Consider the following 20,929-nt stretch of genomic DNA (forward strand, 5'->3'; position numbering starts at 1 on the left):
ATATAAGGTTTGGGACTTCTAAAATAAAAAGGACAACACTAGTAATAGGAAAAGATAGGCAAATAACTGCCTCACAAAACCAAGGCAACAGTGCATGAAATTGAACGAAAAGAGACATTATTAGTGTATGACTATTTGGCTGACACAATCTAGATATTTATAGTTTTATAAATGGGCTACAGAAGAACATTAAGCTTTTACTAGCTGAGAATAATTAATAAATAAGTACACCTGGTAATTATATGGAACTATGTTTCTAAAGAGCCTGACATTGTCTTAATGACAAAAAACTATAGGAAGGGCTACAGAAATTATCCATTTACATTGTGTACCTTAAAAGATTCTCTTGCTATTCATAATGGTATTTGTAGTTACTGACAAGTCTTAATGAAAATGCACATATTATACATTTGGCTTTAAATAGAAAAGTAAATGAGGAAACTGTCTGAGGCTGCATTTAAAAACAGCTTTGGGAAAAGGTATTCATCAAGACATGTACTTTGCTAGTAATGATATTTTTTAAAAAAATTGGGAACAATAACAATAACAAAAGCAACAATGATTATGATGTCAGCCCAGCCACAGAAAGCCAAATGGATTTAACGTATTCTCTTTAAAAGCTGTTTCACCAGGAAACTTTTAAGAATGCTTATTGTAATACCCTTAATTTTTAGTCATGGTACTTACAGTATACAAAACCAAAAATTAATGCTATTATACATAATGCAAAATTGTTAAATGATGATAGCTACAGCTTACATACAAAAAACCCTACCAATTAAAGGGGAGCATAAGTTATTAAGGTTGTAGCACATTTGAGCCTTCAGTATTCTTAAAATTCCAGTAAGTAGTTGAAAAGCCTTAACATTTTAGATTGCTTCTGCTTCCTGTGGTCCAATGTATGATAACACATTAATGCACAGTGTGGCTGATATATGAAAGGATTACAGTGTAAAAGAATCAGCAAACCATATGTTTCTTCAAAAAAAAAAGACAAGTGGAAAATTATTCATATTAAATTAGGAATTAAATCTCACTTGAAAAAAAAAAGACAAATTACATACAAACCTAAATACAAAAGTTAATAAGAAGCTCTAACCTCAAAAATCTTCTTAACATAGTAAGTTCAGTTTGGTAAAAGAGTGAATATTGGAAAATGGGCTGTTACTGCTAAAATAAGACTCTCCTTGATGTATTTCAAAAGAAGAAATAAGTGTGAAATGAAATGTCCTTTCCCAAGAGGATTCTACCAAACTGGTTCCAAGGAGACTTCAAAGCACCTTGCAGCATGGAATTGCTGGCTTATATGTCCCTTCCCCCTTCCCCCCTCGCTAAAATTAGATTTGCAATTAGATAATGAAGAATAGATTTCTAACAGAGCTTTGATCATCATACAAATTATTGATAAAACCTGTACTGTTCATTATAATCAAAACCTTTACTCTGGACCTTTAGATTTCAAATACAAAAGCATCCCCTCCCACTTACTGCTAGGGGCTCCTGCATCAGAATGGGAGATGTAAAATACAGCTGAATGGCATTACACAGCCATTCTTCTGAACAGCTTTTCTCCCACACACATGCTCTCTCCCTTACCTTGCATCACATATATAATATCTGCTAAATGTCCAGGATTATTTTACTTCAGAGCATCCGGCACAGCATCCGCACAATGCTCTGCCATTGCTAGTGTGAAGAGAAAGAGCTGCTGGGATGCTGAATGGCACATCAGCCAACTTTGTATGTGTTGCAAAGGATTTGTGGAAGATCTGGACTGAAACTACACTGAACTATGGATTGGATTCAACTAAAAATACAGATGGAGTCGTAGAAGTTAGCAGAAAACCTTTATATCTGTAATAAAAAATACCTTCTAAAGATACTGTAGTTCCTTATCTGAAAAGCAATCCTGAACATAAGAAGAATTAAAATTATATATAAACTAAATTATAATAAGATGAAGGGAATAAAACTATAGAAGGAAAAACAAGCATGTCACAATTATGTTGTTTATATTACTCTCTCTGTGATTAAATTAAATATATAATTAATGTTTAATTGAAATTTCTGTATCTTTATTTCTCTTTTTAAAAAGCTGTTCACCCAGGTGTTATATTTGCAACCTAGAAGCAACAGAAAATATTACATATCATGGATGACCTTATATTCACATTTTAATTGAATTCAGATAATGCTATTTATGATTTCACCTAACATGTCATAGCATTTTCATGTGGTTGATTTAATAATTAAGTAGAAAGCCAACAAATCATGCTTTGTACAAATAACATGGGTATAACATTTAGTACAGTAAAAGTGCTGTACTAAAGCATTTCCACAGCTTTAAACATCCCTTTATGTTCACCAATGCAATACTGTCCAGAATCACACTGAATATCATTTTTTTAAAAAGAGGAATTTCAGAAATATTGAACTGACACAATCCATTGTTCTGATTTAAGTACATGGAAGTACTTAAGTCAAAATATTTTCATAAAGCAATATTCAGAGTAATTGACATGGAATGTAACTCATCTTTCTTCTTTACCCCTATTGATTGATATAATAGTGACTTCAAGAAATAAACTTTTGATGAGAGAAAAAAAAACTAATGCTGAAAGAAATAATAATTTTGATGAAGAATGTTAGTTGTTTAAAATGAAGTATCAGACAGATACTTTACTTCATTAAAGGTGATCCTGAGAGATAATTGCTTAATTGCATAGCAGCTATGTTATGGAATTTCATAGGGTATTATTAGGGTATAGAAACAACAGAAAATATTGCATATCATGGATGACCTTATATTCACATTTTAACTGAATTCAGATAATGCTATTTATGATTTCACCTAATATTATTGCCATGGCATACCTAGCATCTGACTGTGGATATCACAATATGCATGGCATCCAGATTTATTTAATCTTTTCATATAAATCAAGTAGGACTGTAGATGTTCTAATCCAAATATCTGTAGAGGCATTGGTAGTACAGTAGATATTCTGAACCATAATTAACTATAGAATGCCTTATAAAGTAAAAGTCTGTCCAAGATAGAGGTTCTGTTTGTGAGTGATTCATTTGCTTGCTGAATGGTGTTTTACAGGAAACTGTACTTTTCCCAAAGAATAAGCTTAGCAGTTTGGGGCAACTTTTACATTCAAGATTTTCAGTACAGGTACTTGTCTGACTGTCTAATTCCAATAATATACAGAGACAACCTAGTTATAATCCAGAGCAAGTATTCATACTAAGTTATTGAATGTGCATTTCTCCATGCAATGTAGAATAGAATGGCATCTCCAAATCCTCACTTCTCAGAATGTTGCAATGTGGATCAAATCACAAGATGTACAAATAAGGTTGTGTGCACAAAAATGTATGCCCTCTGTCTGGGATGATTTCATCTGGATTCCTTCAGTGAGAAGGGGTTTGGACTCTGGGATTCTATTATTTTATGATATATTATCCACATACTGATTATTCCTGCATTATATTTTTATGTACAGCTGTCTTTGAAAGAAACAGCAGGTAGTTTTTCAAAAGGCAGTATGATTGTTAAGTAGAGCCAGTTTGGTGGAGTGGTTAAGGCATCAGGCTAGAAACTGGGAGACCATGAGTTCTAGTCTTGCCTTAGGCACAAAGCCAGCTGGGTGACCTTGGGCCAGTTGCTTTCTCTCAGCCCAAGGAAGGAGGCAATGGCAAACCACTTCTGAAAAACCTTGTCAAGAAAACTGCAGGGACTAGTCCAAGCAGTTACCAGGAGTCAAAAACTGACTTGAAGGCATTTTTTAATTATTTATTTGTTATGGGTATTAAGGAGACTGGACACTATTATCAAGTACCAAAATGTTTCTATTATTTATGACTTCTTTTTGCCATTTCTGAATATAATGCAATATGCAGTTATTAAAATTTTAATCACTTACGGTCAAATTACATGAAGAAACCATTCATGTCCACTCAACTTGTGAAGCTTTTTAAGTGTCCCAGCTATAATGAAGTTGTTGATTATTAGAGAGACTGCCATTTAAATCATGTTGTCTAGTTAAGAATGTCCTTCTGATAGACCCTACTTGATGTTTGCATTGTGGAATTTTCAGTGCCAGATTAAGACAATTTTATTCTCCTAGGATTTAACCCCCCCCCCCCCCCCCGAAAGGCTTTTAAATATATACTAGTGCATTTTAGGACTTGCATTCCTGCCATTGATCTCAGAGTTCCACAAAAAATATAATTTTAATTTACTTACATTTTTGTGGTTTATACTTTAATTTGTTAACTACCAAGGGAAAATGTTGGTATTAGGCAGTACAGAAATGCAGTAAATAAGTTAGTAAATATTAATGAAGTTTCCAGATTGTCTTAATTTAACAATCTCAAAAGTAAAAATAGGGATATATTTAATTGCCTCACAAAATACTTGCAGCTACATTTCATAAATCTCAGGAAGGTAGAAAAATGAACAAAAGACAACACTCTAAAGGTATTACAACAGAATAATGGCCTTTTTTCTATGTATAAATGGGATTTAAGCTACTTAATCATTGTTTGTTAACTATCAAGTAAGCATGTATAGTCTTTTGGCTGTGATATGACTTCATCAAACAGATATAATTTCCAAGAATAAGACTTTAAAGAGTTTATAGTGCAAAGTAAAAGACTGATGCAAATCATTTCTTTGTTTCTTTTTGTAAATGAACATTCTAAGATGCACAGCTTGCAAATATGAACTCTGTAATGTTTAGAAGAGATAAAATCTGGACCACTTTTTTTGGCTAACAAACGCAAAGGAAAAAAACCTATAAATTTTATTTATGCTTTTTCTTTGTCTATTTAATATAGTCAAGGTCTTATCATCTCTTAAACATATTACTGTAAAAAGCTTGTAAAACTAGCTGAAATCTCTGAATCCTTTATCTTTCCATCTTGACTTTTACTGAATTCTAATAGAAATATATTTTATAGTATAGTTTCTAGTATGTATGTATGTATGTATGTATGTGTGTGTGTGTGTGTGTATGTATGTGTGTGTGTGTGTATAAATAAAGGAATAGTAAATATAAATAAAGGAAGATTAATTAAGTATTCAGCTATTATCTCAGACTACTATGACAATATTAGCTAAAAGATCTATTATATTTCATAAGCAAATATATATTAAATATTCCACTTTATCAACTATTATTCAGAGATGATTTATAGTATAGCAAGATCAACATCTGAATTAGTTAAGAAAATTGTATAGATTATCCTGTTAGTAACTCAGCTGGTAATCTGGAAACAAACTTGTAGTGAATTATTTAATATGCAAAAGAAAATCATGCATTATGAAAATCTGATTTTGGAGTGAAATATCTGAGTGCTTATAATGTTAATTGTATATATAATGTCTCTGTATATAATGTCTCTCTCTGTGTAGGTATACTGTATATGTATGTATATTTATATGTTTGTGTAGGTGTGTATATGTACATAAATATAAGTATTAATATTAATATAAATGCCATGGGTGAAAATGTCCTGGCACTGTTCCATGAAATCTACAAAAATAGCCTAACGCTAATTCCAATTTGTACAAATTAATAATCATTTTTAAAAGAATAACCAAAGCGTGACTCTGAACAATCATCTATGAGGTAGGCAAATCAAAGGTAACTGATCACTGCAACATCAATTAGTATCACCAAAGCATGGACTTTGATGTTGCAACGATCTGTAATTTTAACGAGATTCAGAGATCACTGATGACAAAGATTACAGCTCGTTATTACTGTTGGTAAAAGATGAATGGAAAGCCACTGAGTTTTACTTTCCATAGCTACTCTAGCTTTTTACAAGTCTCAGTGAAGGACATAAAAAAGGACATCATTTTGCTATGGAAATAGCATGCAGGTTTAACTTATAAAAAGTGGAAAATATTGCCCTGACAATAGATGTCCACAATTATATTAATCTTGTCCAAGCAGATAAAGAGGGCAGTTAGTTATGTAAGTAGCTGTTCATCATCAGTAGTTTATTTATGCATTTATTATTCATTAGTTTATTCATCAAGAGAAAAACATACCTACTGTAAGGCAACCTGCTAATGTCTGAGATCACTGGAAATGATTGATTTTGGTTTGATATAGAGCAATGGATTGATTATGGAAATTGCTGTATATTCTTGTTGTTGAAAGTTGGAAGTCATCTCTTTATGTAATCTTCAAAATTCTTTTTTCTTGTGTTTCATACTTTTTAGGGTTTTTTTTTCTTTTTGTAGTTATTTGTTTTTTTGTAGTTTTTATCTTTGTTTCAAATAAAATTATTATTAAAAAAAAGAGAAAACAATTGAGGAAAAGAAATGTTAGTTCTCTTTAACAAGCTAGAAATGTAATTTCCATTCCAAGAAGGATTCAGCAACTTCAAACAGGAAAAGGAATGCAATAGCATCTTCCATTTTTCTCATTCATATATTTAATGCCAGCTGGTAACCATTTTATTTATTTATTTGTTTTCCTGCTGCAATTCGTACACGACTTCAATCATAATGAATCAGAGTGTTTAACAAGTCCATAGTAAAGGTAAAGGTTTCCCTTGTCATTAAGTCCAGTCGTGTCCGACTCTAGGAGCGGTGCTTATCTCTGTTTCAAAGCTGAAGAGCTGGCGTTTGTCCATAGACACTTCTGTGGTCATGTGGCCGGCATAACTACATGGAACGCTGTTACCTTCCCGCCGAAGCAGTGCCTATTAATCTACTCACATTTGCATGTTTTCAAACTGCTAGGTTGGCAGGAGCTGGGACTAGCAATGGGAGCTCACCCTGTCACGCGGATTCGAACTGCTGACCTTCCGATTGGCAAGCTCAGCAGCTCAGCGGTTTAACCCGCAGCACCACCGCGTCCCTCTTCCCACAAGTCCCACAAGTCCATACAAAGGATAAAAATGGAAAATGGTTAAAATCAATTCAGTGATAGCAATGCCTTTCAACCCAAATGAAATATTGGAAATTTCAACTTAATTCAATGATGCTTGGAAATTCCTTATTTTAAATACGTTTCCATTAGTGTTACTTATTTTTGTTAATTTAAAAGTGTCTTCTTTTAACTGACTTGTTCTTTATTTTCTCTTTTATTTATTGTTTTACTTTATTATGATGTGTTATGGAACATCATACGATACTGTGGATGACCTGTGGAGGGCTCAGAATTGTGGTGGTTCATTCATATTAGCCTTGCTCCTGGTGGCTTTCGATGCCCTCAACCACGGTATCCTTCTGAAGCAGCTTTGGGAATTGGGAGTGAGATACACTATTTCTCCACCTTCCTTTGTGGCCATTTCCAGTCATGTTGGTGGCAAAAGAAAGCTCAAGCCATAGCCCTGGGATGTGGGATGCCTCAGAGCTCAGGTCTATTGCTATTCCTTGTTAACATGAGTCTGCTGGAAAAGGTCATCCAATGGCAAGGAGTGCAGTATCTTCAGTCTGCTCATTATACTCAGTAATATATCTTCACCCCTGGCCAGCCAGGCAATGTCATTCAGGTCCTGACCCGGTGCCTGCAGGCTGTCAGAGTTTGGAAGGAGGGGAACTGGCCCCAACTCAAAACTAGCAAGATGAAGTGGCTCTGGAGTTTTGCTCCACTCCCAAGTGTTAGGTTAGGGAGAAGCTGGAGCCCAGTAAATATAAATGTTGATGTATGGAAGAGTATTTGTTTCTGGAGTGCCAGGACTTTTGAGGGTGGTTTTATTGTTTATGTATTCTGCTGTTTCCTCTGATGTCCAAAGCCTTGACTTGTGATAGGGAGTTTAAAGGGAAATGAACCAGAGAACTCACCAGATAAAGAGATCCCTTGAAAAATAAAATTAAATAAATAAAATAAATAGCATATATATGTATATATATTATACACAAACACTGTACATATACACACACACTGTGTGTATGTGTATGTGTGTGTATGTGTGTGTGTGTGTGTGTGTATGCCAGTTATTTATTTATTTATTTATTTGTTTGTTTGTTTATTTTCAGGATGTCTCTTTATTTGGTGAGTTCTCCAGTTCATTTCCCTTTAAACTCCTTATCCAACCTATGCATTAAGATATAAGATCATCTGGTAGATTCTTTTTACGATAGACTCTGTTCATGATCCCATCAGTGAGTTTAAACTTCTCAGTGACAGAAACCTCCCATCTATTTCTAATGTTGCTCAGCTGGCCCCAAGTTATCTTCTTCAGGAAACTCTGATGAGCATGCCTGTTTACCCAGACACTTGTGGGATAATAACTGCCGCTGCATTATAGTGTCTTTCAGACTGCTTGTTTTTTGTCTTATTTTAAAATAAATATTTGTTTTTATATATAACTGACTTTAAAAAATATTTGTATGGTGGTGATTTTATTTAAGATTTTTAAAATTCCTTTTGCTTTTTTCTTCTTTTCACTTGCCCGTAAGGCAAATAGGCTATTGTGGTCCTATCTCCTTCTCACAATATGGTTAAGGAAGAGGACACCAGGTAAAGACATCACCTGAAAGATAGCAGTTATCAAGCAGGTACACCAAGATAGGAAGGTGGGGCCCCATATCCAGATCCCATAAGGCTTTGGGAAAAGAAGCTTTGAGACCGCCAAAGTTTTATCCTACAGGTTCAGCCCTGCTACTACATTCTTTTTAAATTGTTCTGCTGAGTTCTTAAGGATGTAAATAAAATAACAACAATATCTAGAAATGATGGCCATTCCAGGTTCAGGAGGGTCCTGGAATACTTAGTTTTAGATAAACATCAAACCTTTGCCTAAAGAACTGCACAAGATCAAAAGTAAAATGGTATGCACACATATACATTAAGCAGATAAAGAGGCTTGATGTGTCATTCAAACATTCACATTTTTAAATTAGTTTACTTTTTCTGTGAAAAGAAATGTACAACTCACAGAAAGCTTAATATAAATATAACATACTAGCTGCAAATCATTAAAGAAGAAAAGGAATTTGCATTATGTAGAAAATTGGAATAATTCAATTTCAAATAAATAAATACTCTATTTAGACTTTTATTTTATCATGTCAGATTTAGACATGAACCATTTAGTTTCATTATGTATTATTTAACTAATTTATTATTATTTTCCTTTGATTTCTTCAACAGTATTAATTTGACCAACTTCAGTAGGTATATTTAAATGACAACAGATGCCTTTTCTCTTTCAGATATACCAAATTCTACCATCAAAACAGTCAAAGAACATGACAGAAATTTATCCACCATACTGGGTCTCAGTGGGTCTCAGACAAATTATCTTCTTAACCAGCTTGAGGAAAACCAGGATCACTTAGGCAGCAGCTGGTTTAAATTCTGTCTGTACTGAATCAAAGGCCATGTTATTTGAAACTAAAACATAAGTAGAAGCTAGCATACACTTGCATATCTATTTCCCATGAATAAGCATGTAATATGGAGAAAGACTGCTACATGGATGGAAAAAGAGATTGTTTGTGTGATCTATGCATATATCATAAAACTTAAGAAGCCTAGACATGTCCTGGTTAGCCATATAACTCCCTTATTTATTAGAAGATACAATGATTAAATATTAGCTTGATTGTCATGACCCCGTTGCAAGGCACACAAGAGCCTCACAACGTGGATCATGATCATCAGGAAAGAGAGGAAGGATCACAATCAAATCAATGCGCAGATAATCACCCAAGCGTCCACACCCATGAACTGATCTACAGCTTAATAGAAGGATATCACTAGGTAATCCAGATAAGCATCAATGACACAGGAGAACGCAAGCCTTGTGCCCCAGAGGACGCACCTGCAACCAGAGGACAAAGACGGCAGCCGAGAAAACGCCCAGACACCTATCACAAATCACATCAACACCTCAATCGCCCGTCCGGTCAGAGGAGTGGGGACAATGGAGGGTGGAGGAGCATGGGGGTATAAACAGGGTACCATGCCTCCATTCCCGTTTTTCTCTCTGTCAGCACCGTTTCAATAAACCGGAAATCCTTAATCCCCATTAACTGAGTCCATGTCTTATTCGGAGCGAGGCTGGCCCTGACATTGATTGACTCTGCGATCTAGTGGCAATATTTCACAACTATTAAGTTTTTCATGGGTAGCCCTACATGCAATATTATTTTGGTTTGAAGTTATAACAGCACATAGAGAGTAGAGTAAGAGACTGTAAAATCAGGGTTGACTGCATCTTTAACCATCTTTTCACAATTGGCAGTTTAAAAATTTCTACAGCTTTAAAATTAATCTGACAATGAAAGACAGTAATTAAAGTATAGGAATAATTATTTTTTAGAAGAGATAATTCATCTGAACTCTTTTTTGCACTCTGTTACCCAAAACAAGAATACTAATTTAAGGTTGACAGTAAAGGACAAAGGACTAAGGGAAGGCTGTGGTGGGAGAAAGGCCTGGTGAACACTTCGGAGACATTTTTTTTTCTTATTTATTTAGAAATAATAGCATCCTGTCTTATTCTAGATCTTACCACACTCTAGATTCAATATGATTTATTAGCCTAAGCAGAAAAATCTATAACTCTTCTGGTAATTAAAACAAAATGAGCATGCCAACAATAAAAGTTTCAGAAGTCATAGCACATAAAGTCACACCTGCCTTAATCAGGTCATTTTCCCAAAGATCATGAAAACCCCGTATATATAGAGAGAAATAATATCTTACTTTTTGAAGGTTTATTAACTAACATGCATTTAATTCAACAATTTGTTGAATCAAACTGGCATTTCAAACTGGCATAACACCAATATCAAACAAAATACAGGTGTAAATCTTATTTTTTTATGAACTAAAAAGACAAGTAACAGAATTGAAGAATAGAAGTAATGAGATGGGAAAAGCATCAAAAAAGAAAGATTTTACTCAACTGACGCTAGACAAATTTTTATTTTTTATACTTCGCTTGAAATGGTCCATGCTCTTCTGTCCACCATCAATGAAATTTATACTTCCTTGACTGCTGAAGTCTCAAGCAAGCAGAAGTTTTATCTCAGGGAAACATGAAACAGTCTCCTGGAGCTGGCTCTTCATTGTCCAACACCTATTAAAGTTTTTATATTGCCATAGTGTTCTTTCTGGGAGAGAAAGGTACAGCTCAGAAATTGTTGCACCATATCTAGCAAAATATCTTTAGCCTTTTTCAGGCATTCAAGTATTCTAAGTATGGAAGGGATATAAGAAGACATGGTCTACATTCACTTGATCACTACCTGATCACTTCATGTTTGTAGGCAAAATTATGAAAGCACACAATGCTCATTTTGGAAATAAATAATTGGAATCCATTTTTGGAACTTCTGCATAAACACAAGAGGTCAGGAGTAGAGCTGAAATACATACCTACATCTCTCCTCCTTGTACTGATGGTTATTTTAGATCTCCTTGAATAGTTACAGCAGAGCTTCTTGTGCAGATTTTAATAGGAGTAGAGGTGGAAAAACGTATCATATGGAAAACACACATTAAAGATTTAGAAGTGACTAACCCTTTGAACTGTATCTAAGAAATATCTTAAAAATGGATATTATAGATAAAAAGACAGCTCTGTTTCTCTATCAGTACTATGAACTATGAAGGAATTCTGCATCAGCTAAAATGTTCATTCAGATAAAGGTGATTCCAATTAGAAAACTCAGAAGTAGTCAATGATCAGTTACAGAAGTATTTATGTGAGGGTCAGCTTTTGAGATATGTGTGTTGACAGCTATTAAAAATCAGGTAAAGCTGGCAGCAATTTACAATGATTACAAATAATGGAATTCATTAAAACAGAAAGTGCCATTTTGAAATAATCTTTATTATACAGTCCTCAGATTTTCCTTCTGAATTTTTCTCTGTTAATAAATAATATTAAACACTAAATTGGCTGTGATGGAAATGACTAAGCAATTTGATTTGCTTAGTCATTTCTAATCAACTCTACAATTTTTAATCAGAACATATTACAAAGAAGACTTTCAATTTCAGTTGCTGCTAATCTAATGATTTATGGATATAGCTTATTGTTAGACTACTACAGATCAGATGCTACTTGAAGGGAGGGTCACAAATGTGGAAAGCTGGGGATTAGAAGTTTGTCACTACATCAGTTTTTCCCAGGTATTCATTATTAAAAATGACAGTGTTCTGGGCAGTATTTCCCCACAAAGAACATTACATAAATTACCGTTATAATCATTTTCAGTCATTAAATATAGTATTACAACTGGGATACCATAAATGTAGTATTTCACTTAAGTTAAATATCTCATAACTAGCAGCTAGGCTGAATTTACCAATTTACCAATATATTATACTGAGTAGTGTTATACTTCACAAACCTAGAATCAGTTCCAAAGGAACATCCCTTACTAGAAGAAATTTTCTCTAACATAAAAAAAAAAACTCATTCAGTCAATAGAATACACCTGAAGATCACATATTTTGAATCAATTTTGGTTCAGGAAAAAAAAATGAGTGGCTTTAACTCTAAGCAATGTCCATATCCTCAATCAGTACCTGAAAATATGCTGTTAATTTAGATTCTGCTTCCCACTATATGGACAATTTTATCAGAAAAATCACATCAATACATAAAGAAATAGATTGGAGTGGAATAACTGGATTTTACCCTACGGCTTTCACATTTCTGTTAAGATCTTTTGGTATCCCATGAAGACAACGCCTACAAGCCTATCATTTTGGCTAAGATAGATAACATTTCCAATTTTTTGAACTTAGACATTAGAGCTATGAACTAAAATGTTTTATTCAAACAGCTTTGATTAATCACACTGATACCTGCTCTCAGAATTCATAATTCAACTGAAGTACTTCATTCTACCTAAAGGAAAAATTCTATCTATCTATCTATCTATCTATCTATCTATATATATATATATCTATTTATTTTTCAAATTTTGTTACCGCCCATCTCCCCCAAAAGAGGGATTCTGGGAGATTTACAATAAAAGTAATATTATAATAATAAATGATTAAAATCCTATAAAAATAACAAGTTACAGATATAAAATACATTATAAATAAACATAAAATCCAAGAGGCTATAAAATATGCAGATGTATTTTGCAATGATTTTTAGAAGAGCTTCTATACCTGCCTAAAAGGTGATAAAAAAACTAAGTTAAGAAATTATCCTTTAGAAAAAGCATGGAACTTTGTTTCTATATATGATAACTGCAGTGAGATTATTATATGCACAAAGGTGGAAAGGTCTGACTTTACCCACATTGGAGGAATGGATGGTAAAGATGATGGAATTGCTGGGATGGCCAAACTGACACCTTTGGTTAGAGAAAAGACATTGTCTAAGTTTAATGCTGACTGGAAACCCTTTATTGACTTTTTGTGTAAAACAGAAAAAAAAAATGAAATTATGATGCATGGTTTTGATGATTAGAAAAAAAAAATAGAAAAAAATGTAAGTAATGCTATAACCATGGAGTAAGAAGTTAATTTATATTTGTACTTACAATTGTAAAAGAAAATGAGAAGTCACTTCTTTATATTTTTTTTCTTTCTCTTATTTTCTCCTGCACTTTGGCTTTGTCATTTACTTATCTCTCTTCTTTTTTCCCCTCTCTTTACTATAAATATTAGTTCTTGTAAGTTTTTAACTTGCTTCTTTAAAACTTTAATAAGGTTTTATATAAAAAATTCCCTTCTCACCCCTATGGGTGGTATCTGTCTTCCTCAACCTCGGGTCCTCTGCCAGAGGCCTGGGAGTTTGAGGGTTCAGCACAGGATCTTAGCTGTTCCTAGCACTTCACTCTCTGGACAGAGATCTCTGATGTTGCTCCTGGGATCTTTTGGAGCCACTCTCCCAGCTTGGGAGTCACAGCCCCAAGTGCTCCTACCACCACTGGGACCACTTTGGCCTTCACTTTCCACAACCTCTCTAGTTCCTCCTTCAGGCCCTGGTACTTATCCAGCTTCTCATACTCCTCCTTCCTGATGTAGCTGTCACTTGGTTACCACTACATCTATCACCACTGATTGGCCAGTACCTGCCTGTCCATTTGGATCTTGAAGTCCCACAGGATATTAGCCCTGTCATTCTCCATGATCTTCTGTGGAATCTCGCATCTGGACTTGGGAGGGTCTAGCTCATACGCTGTGCAGATGTTCCTGTACACAATGCCAGCTACTTGGTTGTGCCGTTCAGTGTATGCTGTTCCTTCCTGCATCTTACACCCTGCCACTATGTGTTGGACTGTCTCTGAGGTCTCTCTGCATAGTCTGCATCTTGGTTCCTGTCTAGTGTGGTAGACCCCTGCGTCTATGGATCTGGTGCTTTGTGCCTGTTCTTGTGCTGCTATGATCAGTGCCTCAGTGATGGTGATCTCCTGTTCTGGGAGATTTCTGTGGTCTGCTATCAGGTCCTGCAGCCACTTTGCACTGGTGTTATGTGTCTTCTCTTTGTCCTGTATGTTCTTCCAGTACTGTTCAGTTTCTGCTGTTGATGGCTCTACTGTTACTGCATTGTTGCACTGCACTTGGGAGTAACCTTGGATGGTTCTTTGGCAAACAGGGCATTTATCTTCTTGGCCTCTGCTCCTGTGTTGTGTATCTCCTTAGCCTGGTAGCCAGTGCTGTGAGGCTTTGTTTAGCAGTCTCTAGGGCTTCAGATGGAGTCAGGTCCTTGTATTTTTTCAGTAGCCAAGTTTTATCCTTAATCATCACACCCTTCTGTAGTTCCACCAGTTGACTAACTTCTCTCCGAGTTGCCTTGATCTTATCCTCCAACCTCATTTTCCAGGGGTGGTGGTGGTGGTATGTACTGTTGTTCTTGATCATGTAGCCAAGCATCTCCAGGATTATAGCGGCTGTAGCATATACTAGTTCAGTGGTTTGAGTTATGGTGGTAGTAGGGATTGTTGTGAGCACTCTGTTGGCATCTTCTAGCATACTATCTGATGGTATTTCTCCACTGAGCTTTGGTAATCAGTCTTAGGAGTTGACTATAGCTAGTTTATCCATGATCTTTTCCCTCATATCAGCTGTTGTGCTCTGTAATGGAGGAGGTGGCAGTGATGCTTCAGGTTTTGGCTGCATCTCCAATTGTTCTTCCAGCTCTTCTTGAGTCTGGGATGTAATGTGTAGTCGGTCTATCTCAAGTTGTGACAGCAGCTTCCTCTTCACTAGCTTTGGGAAACTAGCTGTTTCTCAGTTAGTGTGGATGCAGGTCTTCTGTCCATAGCTCCCTCATACATTTCATATATCCCCTCTCATTAGGCCTACTGTTGTAATTCCATCAATTCCAGGTTCTCTCGTCTCGTCCATGTATGGTTTGTTCCAGTAGCCCACTCATCATCAGATTGTCCTGGTTCCTCAACATCTGACGTTGACCTTGTTAATCCAGGCAACGTCCGAGCTGGCATGACTCTTTTAGTTCGTGTCACTCTCATATTTGAGGTAGGCAGCTGAAGCACTAGGGGGTCTTTGCCTAGGACTCCTACTGATAAAGGAGGTACAGCCGGGAACCCCCATCTCCTGCTCCAAAGGCAGCGCTCTAACCACTACGCTATCCAGCCGCTGTCACTGTATGTGTATGTGATTGTGTGTGTGTGTATGTATGAAATTCTCCTTTAGCAGAACATATTCAGTTTTATTTTCTTCCCTATAGCCTGTATATGCTTCTTCATTTCTTATATATTAAAGTGATAAATAAATACAGAAGCTTTCAAATAAGTTCCAAATGGATCAGGGACTACCAAGATTGCACAGCAGGTTGCAGAGCACTGAAACTTGAAGGAAAACTGAGTGAGCAGAAGTCCATTTGTGTAATATTGGATTTAGTTTATTATAACAAAGCATATTGATACATTTTAAGTAATTTTATATTTTATCTTTAAAATGCAAAGTTATGTTCTTCCCAGTTCTGTAAGTTTTACCATGAAATGTAAAATATATTTGTTCAGGAAAATAAAACTTAAAAAAGAAGAGTGTTGTCCTATTAAAGTTTAAGAGGATAATAAACAGAAGTATTTTAAAACATTTTTTTTCTTTCTGAAGGTGACAGAAAATAAGCATTTATATAATAAAATTGCATAATGTTCCTACTCAAATATATTGAACCATCTATAATATGTCCATTAAACTTTATATTTACTGACATCAATGGAAAACACTTTAGAGGATTAAAGCATCACCAGACTGTGTCTGAATTTCAGAGCATATAAAATTAAACATCTATAATTTGCCTGATTGATTACCTAACTGAAAAAAGTTTATGAGCAATGTTAAGAATTATTCTCATTATTTGCAATTGATACATATAGAGCTATACAAAATAAAATATGTATAGCTGGATACAAAGAGGGAAGCTGAGCAGGGAATGGTTTCAATTAGCTTAATGTAAAGTTGAAAGCAATGGTTAAGTTTTTGCTTTCATGCATTTAGTCTGGGAAACCTGGATTTCAATCCCAAGTCTGAGCTTAAATTGCATCACTATTCACTCACGTAAGTTCCTTAAACTAACATACTATGCCATTAAACATATGTAGTCAGATATGAGTCATAACAACAACAAACATTATACTATTCCACAGATTTTGATTAAATAAAATGTGATTGTAAGTTTGATTATAATTAATCAAATATCTCATCATCACCACCACCCTGAAATTATTATGTACTGTGGCACTGAAAGTAATGAGAACAACTATGGATATAATGTCTGGCTGTATTGTGGTTAATTATCCAAAATCAGACACTTGCAATATGTTCTTGTAGACACTGCACTCTTGCCCTCAGAAGGATTGTTCCTTCATGCTGCATTAAAATGTGATTCATTAAATAAAGATAAATTTATCATTAATATAGGTTTGGATCACCTACATGTAAGTAACACATGCTTTTTCAATAAATTAGTTTTACTGCTTTAATGCTGCAGAACAGTTTGGAACTAAACCAAGACAAAGCAAGAAGAGCTTATTTATTTCAAATTATATGGCCACCCCTCTCATCAAAGTGACTTTGGGTCGCAAACAAAATTTAAGATTAAAACAACAACATAAATAACTGTAAAATATATAATTGAAAGGGGAAAATATCTGTCTATCTACATTACCCACCCACCTACCTACCTACCTACCTGATTTATTTATTAGATTTATGACTAGGTTTCTCTGGTATGGGTATTGTCCTCTATTATTTTTTAAATGCTGAAACACATATTGTTGTCCCTTACTTGCATTTGGTTCCCTGACACACATCAAAAGTGGGGTTTTCCAACTGGTGCAGGCTCAAGTGGTGTTGACTTCATTTCATTGGAAGGAAACCCACCCACTCCAATTGGCTACTGGATGGTAAGGCAAGAATATCCCCTCCCTTTTGTCACTATATACTGTTCTCCACAGCCATTTTTTCCTGGGCTGTAAAACGTTGGATTTTGTTTTAACAAGTTAACTAGCAGAACTGTGAAAGGCTGGCTCCCCACCGCCCACCCACCCCCTGGTTTTAACAGGTTCATTGTGAACCTGTGAAATGATGTTTTAGGTTTTAAGTTAACTGTTTTACGTTAACTGGTGGATGGTGATATTTTTCTGTCTTTTTAATTAGGTGAAATTGACAAAGAGTTTGCCACTTTACTCTTATAGCCAAAGTGCCCAGAATAAAGATACAGTTGTTATATTTTCTTCATCCTCTTTCTCCTTTGGTCCCCTGGTGGAACATCAGATAGGGATATCTCAAGTGTGAAGGAGATTCAAGTGGGGACAGCTCATACAAAAAGTCTATCCATTTGTGGAAACCACATGTGGTCAAGACCCTTTCCAAGAAAATGAAGGTGCTTTATGCTTGATTTGTCAGCATGTTTGGAATAGTAAAGTTGGAGAGGAATCCACCAACCTAGGACCATAGTAAGCATGGTCCTCATAGAACACCAGGCTATCACTGAAGACAAAGCAAAAGAAGCAGCTGAAATCTGGAAAAAGATTTCTTAAGCCAGCTTCATTTCCAGTTGATCAAGGTTTCAGTACAGACAAGCCCTCCATTTTAAGTATGTAGTTCCACTTCAAACAGAGCTCCCTGTAATAACTATTTGCTAGATTTTAAAAGATGGAATCTGTGTTCACAGGGATCTATGGATTCATCTACTTAGCCCCAAATGTGTTTCTGTAAAAAATCAAACTGAGTATAAAATAAATGACTGAAAAAGAATATACTTGAATTATTTAAAGTATCTGACATAAAATCTAATTTACCATAATTCAGAATCAGTATCAAATCATTACAATTACATTTCAAATATTATAATAATAGAGACTTCAAGATAATAGAGACTTCAAAATAATAGAGACTTCAAGAAGGCAATCCATCGCAGCCACACAACAATGGGCAAAACAATTTCAAAAGTATGATTTTGTGGTAATCACTTGAATAAAAAGTTGGTGTTCTACTGAATTTGATAACAAAACGCTGGAACAAGAAAAAACAGTAAGTTCTGCTACTCTGCCATAAGACTTTTCATAAGAACTTGATATTTTCCCACTCTCATTTCCTTGTTAGAATCAAGAAAATATATAAATAAAATAAAGCAAATTCTCAATTAATGATAGAAGCTAAATTGTAAATATGTGCAATGTATTAGTACACACACACAACCTATCCCTTCAAGTCTTCCAATATACAGTGTATATATATATTCACATAGACACAGAAACTCACACACACACACACACACACACATATATATATACATACACACATTAAATATTACATATAGATATCAACATTCTTACAATAAAAATATAGGCAATGCATACCTTGATGTATTGCTTGCTTTTAGAAACATCTGGATCATCAGATTCTACTCTTATTATAGCTAGAGTTTGTTCTGCTTCATTTAGCCAGAGGTTAAAATTCTTCATATCATGATGGAATTTTTTCCATTTCTCCACTGATTTGTCAAATTTTCTGCAGAAGAAAACAGAAGCTATCAGGACATTAGCATATTGCAAGCAGCGTCAAAAATTTGAAATCTTTATTATTTAATAATATAGTGATGTCTTTACTTAAAAATTGAAAAAAATGAAGGGAAGTTTGTTAAAGGTTGGGGTTGGAAAATGGCACTGTAAAATTTAGAGATACTGTATATGAATACCACAGTATAAGCAAAGGATATCTATGTTTAAGCAGATACAAACTCACATATTTTCCTGCTATTCTACGGACATCCTTTATTTAACATTTACATTTATAAAACTAATATGTGAATTCTCCATGTCCCTCCACAAGAATCATGATTTATAATGTCCCTTTTAACATTTGTCTGGTATTAAACAAAAACATTCAGATTAGTTTCCCCTCACTTCTTACAATGATTCCAGTCCAGATCAGTCCAACATGCATTTAAAGAAATGCCTTCCAAAGTGGAGCATAAAAAACAGCTAGTGGGCAAGAACACATGTAGTACAATCTCACTGACATATGACTTGGCCATGTTAAAAATGTGATGTAAAAGAGATCCTTAGTCTAATGTTTCTGATCTAGCTGGATGCTTCTCACTGTCAGCTCTAAACTAACTTCTGACATCCTGTATTTTAATTAAGGAATTAAAAGAAATCAATTCTAAACAAAAAGTGGGAGTGGGGGGAAGAATAGTAGTATAAAAACAATATTATATAATCTAGTAAAGCATAAATAGGATGAATTAATTCCTGGTCAGACTAGGTCCTTCTCTGTTATACTTTTCCCAGACATTTTTATTCAGACAAAGATGTTTTGAAACTGATTTTTGTTGTTGAAACAGGTTTTGTCTCCAACTCCCTGATGACTACAGGTTGCATAATCTACAATTAGGATGGCTGTAATCCTAATTCATATGTAATTATAAAATAATTCCAATATACAATTAAAAAGAGAAGATGTAGATCAAGGTACAAGACTTCAAAATGGGACTTATGTAATGAAAAGTTCAGCTGAGGAATTATCTTACTGCCAGACAAAGGGAAATATGTTTATGTGGGGTCCTGAGTGTATACAACACAGTGGCACATACATATACACATACATACATACATGATAAATATAAATATCAGCATAATAGCTACATATATGGCTGTTTATCTTCAATTCCATATATTTCATGAAACTGCATGGAGGTTTATGTGCAAGTCATAATTTGATTAATTACAATTTATTTTCTAAACTAAAGACAGATCATATCTGCCTCCTACAAATAGTTGCAGTAACTGACACAAGTCACATTTCCCTGCAGGCTCTCATATCACAGTTATAAATAACAGATGTGCTTATTCTACATAAAAGAATGCAAAACAACACAACTGCTTCTATTCTTCAACCAGGCAAATACATCATTGACAATATACTTGTAAATTTTTCAGCCTGTCAATAGGTAATAAATAAAAAGCCTTCAATATAACTTCATCATCACATTATTTGTATTAAGACTTCATTGACTTTGCTTATGATATACCAGACTAATATATCAAAGATATAAAGGGCAACAGGTCCAAACAGGTTTTAAATAATGAAAATATATTAGACTCTTTTACAGCATTTCAAAATGCATAGACGGTAAAAGTATTTACTTTCTTTAATATACTAGTGCTTCACGGACCAGCTGGGCTCTTTTTGGGAGACCTTCTGTCCCTGCCATGGGGATTTCAGAAAGAGAACAACATGATAATCTGGTTACAGAAGGCCTGATGTATCTCTTCCCTGCCACACAGGAATTTAGATGAGAAGTGATAGAATTCAACCTGATCAGGGAGAAAAGGGACACCACCTCCCTCTCTCACAGGCAGAATTAACCATTGCTAGGATACAGCCACTCGACACCCCCCAGGCAGCCTTAACTAGCTAGGAGGGGTGTGGAACTAAGGAGCAGTTGGCTGAGCTCACAGTAAATAGCACCCAACATGACAAAGGTCCCTTAATAA

The 20,929-nt window shown here is 34.8% G+C and overlaps 1 protein-coding gene across 4 annotated transcripts in view; it reads right to left on the reverse strand.

Moving 5' to 3' along the window:
• The window catches only part of DMD (dystrophin), an 895,878-nt gene that overhangs the window by 359,112 nt on the left and 515,837 nt on the right, over positions 1-20,929 (reverse strand). For all 4 annotated transcript variants that reach the window (XR_010068066.1, XM_063305215.1, XM_063305211.1 and 1 more), the window contains one exon: positions 18,791-18,941. Coding sequence is in view for 3 of the 4 variants with exons in the window: in XM_063305215.1 (XP_063161285.1) it covers positions 18,791-18,941 (151 nt within the window). In the remaining variant the exon portion in view is untranslated. The remainder of the gene's footprint in view (positions 1-18,790; positions 18,942-20,929) is intronic.

This window comes from Candoia aspera, chromosome 5 (genome assembly GCF_035149785.1).
Source record: "Candoia aspera isolate rCanAsp1 chromosome 5, rCanAsp1.hap2, whole genome shotgun sequence".
Classification (NCBI taxonomy): Eukaryota; Metazoa; Chordata; class Lepidosauria; order Squamata; family Boidae; genus Candoia; species Candoia aspera.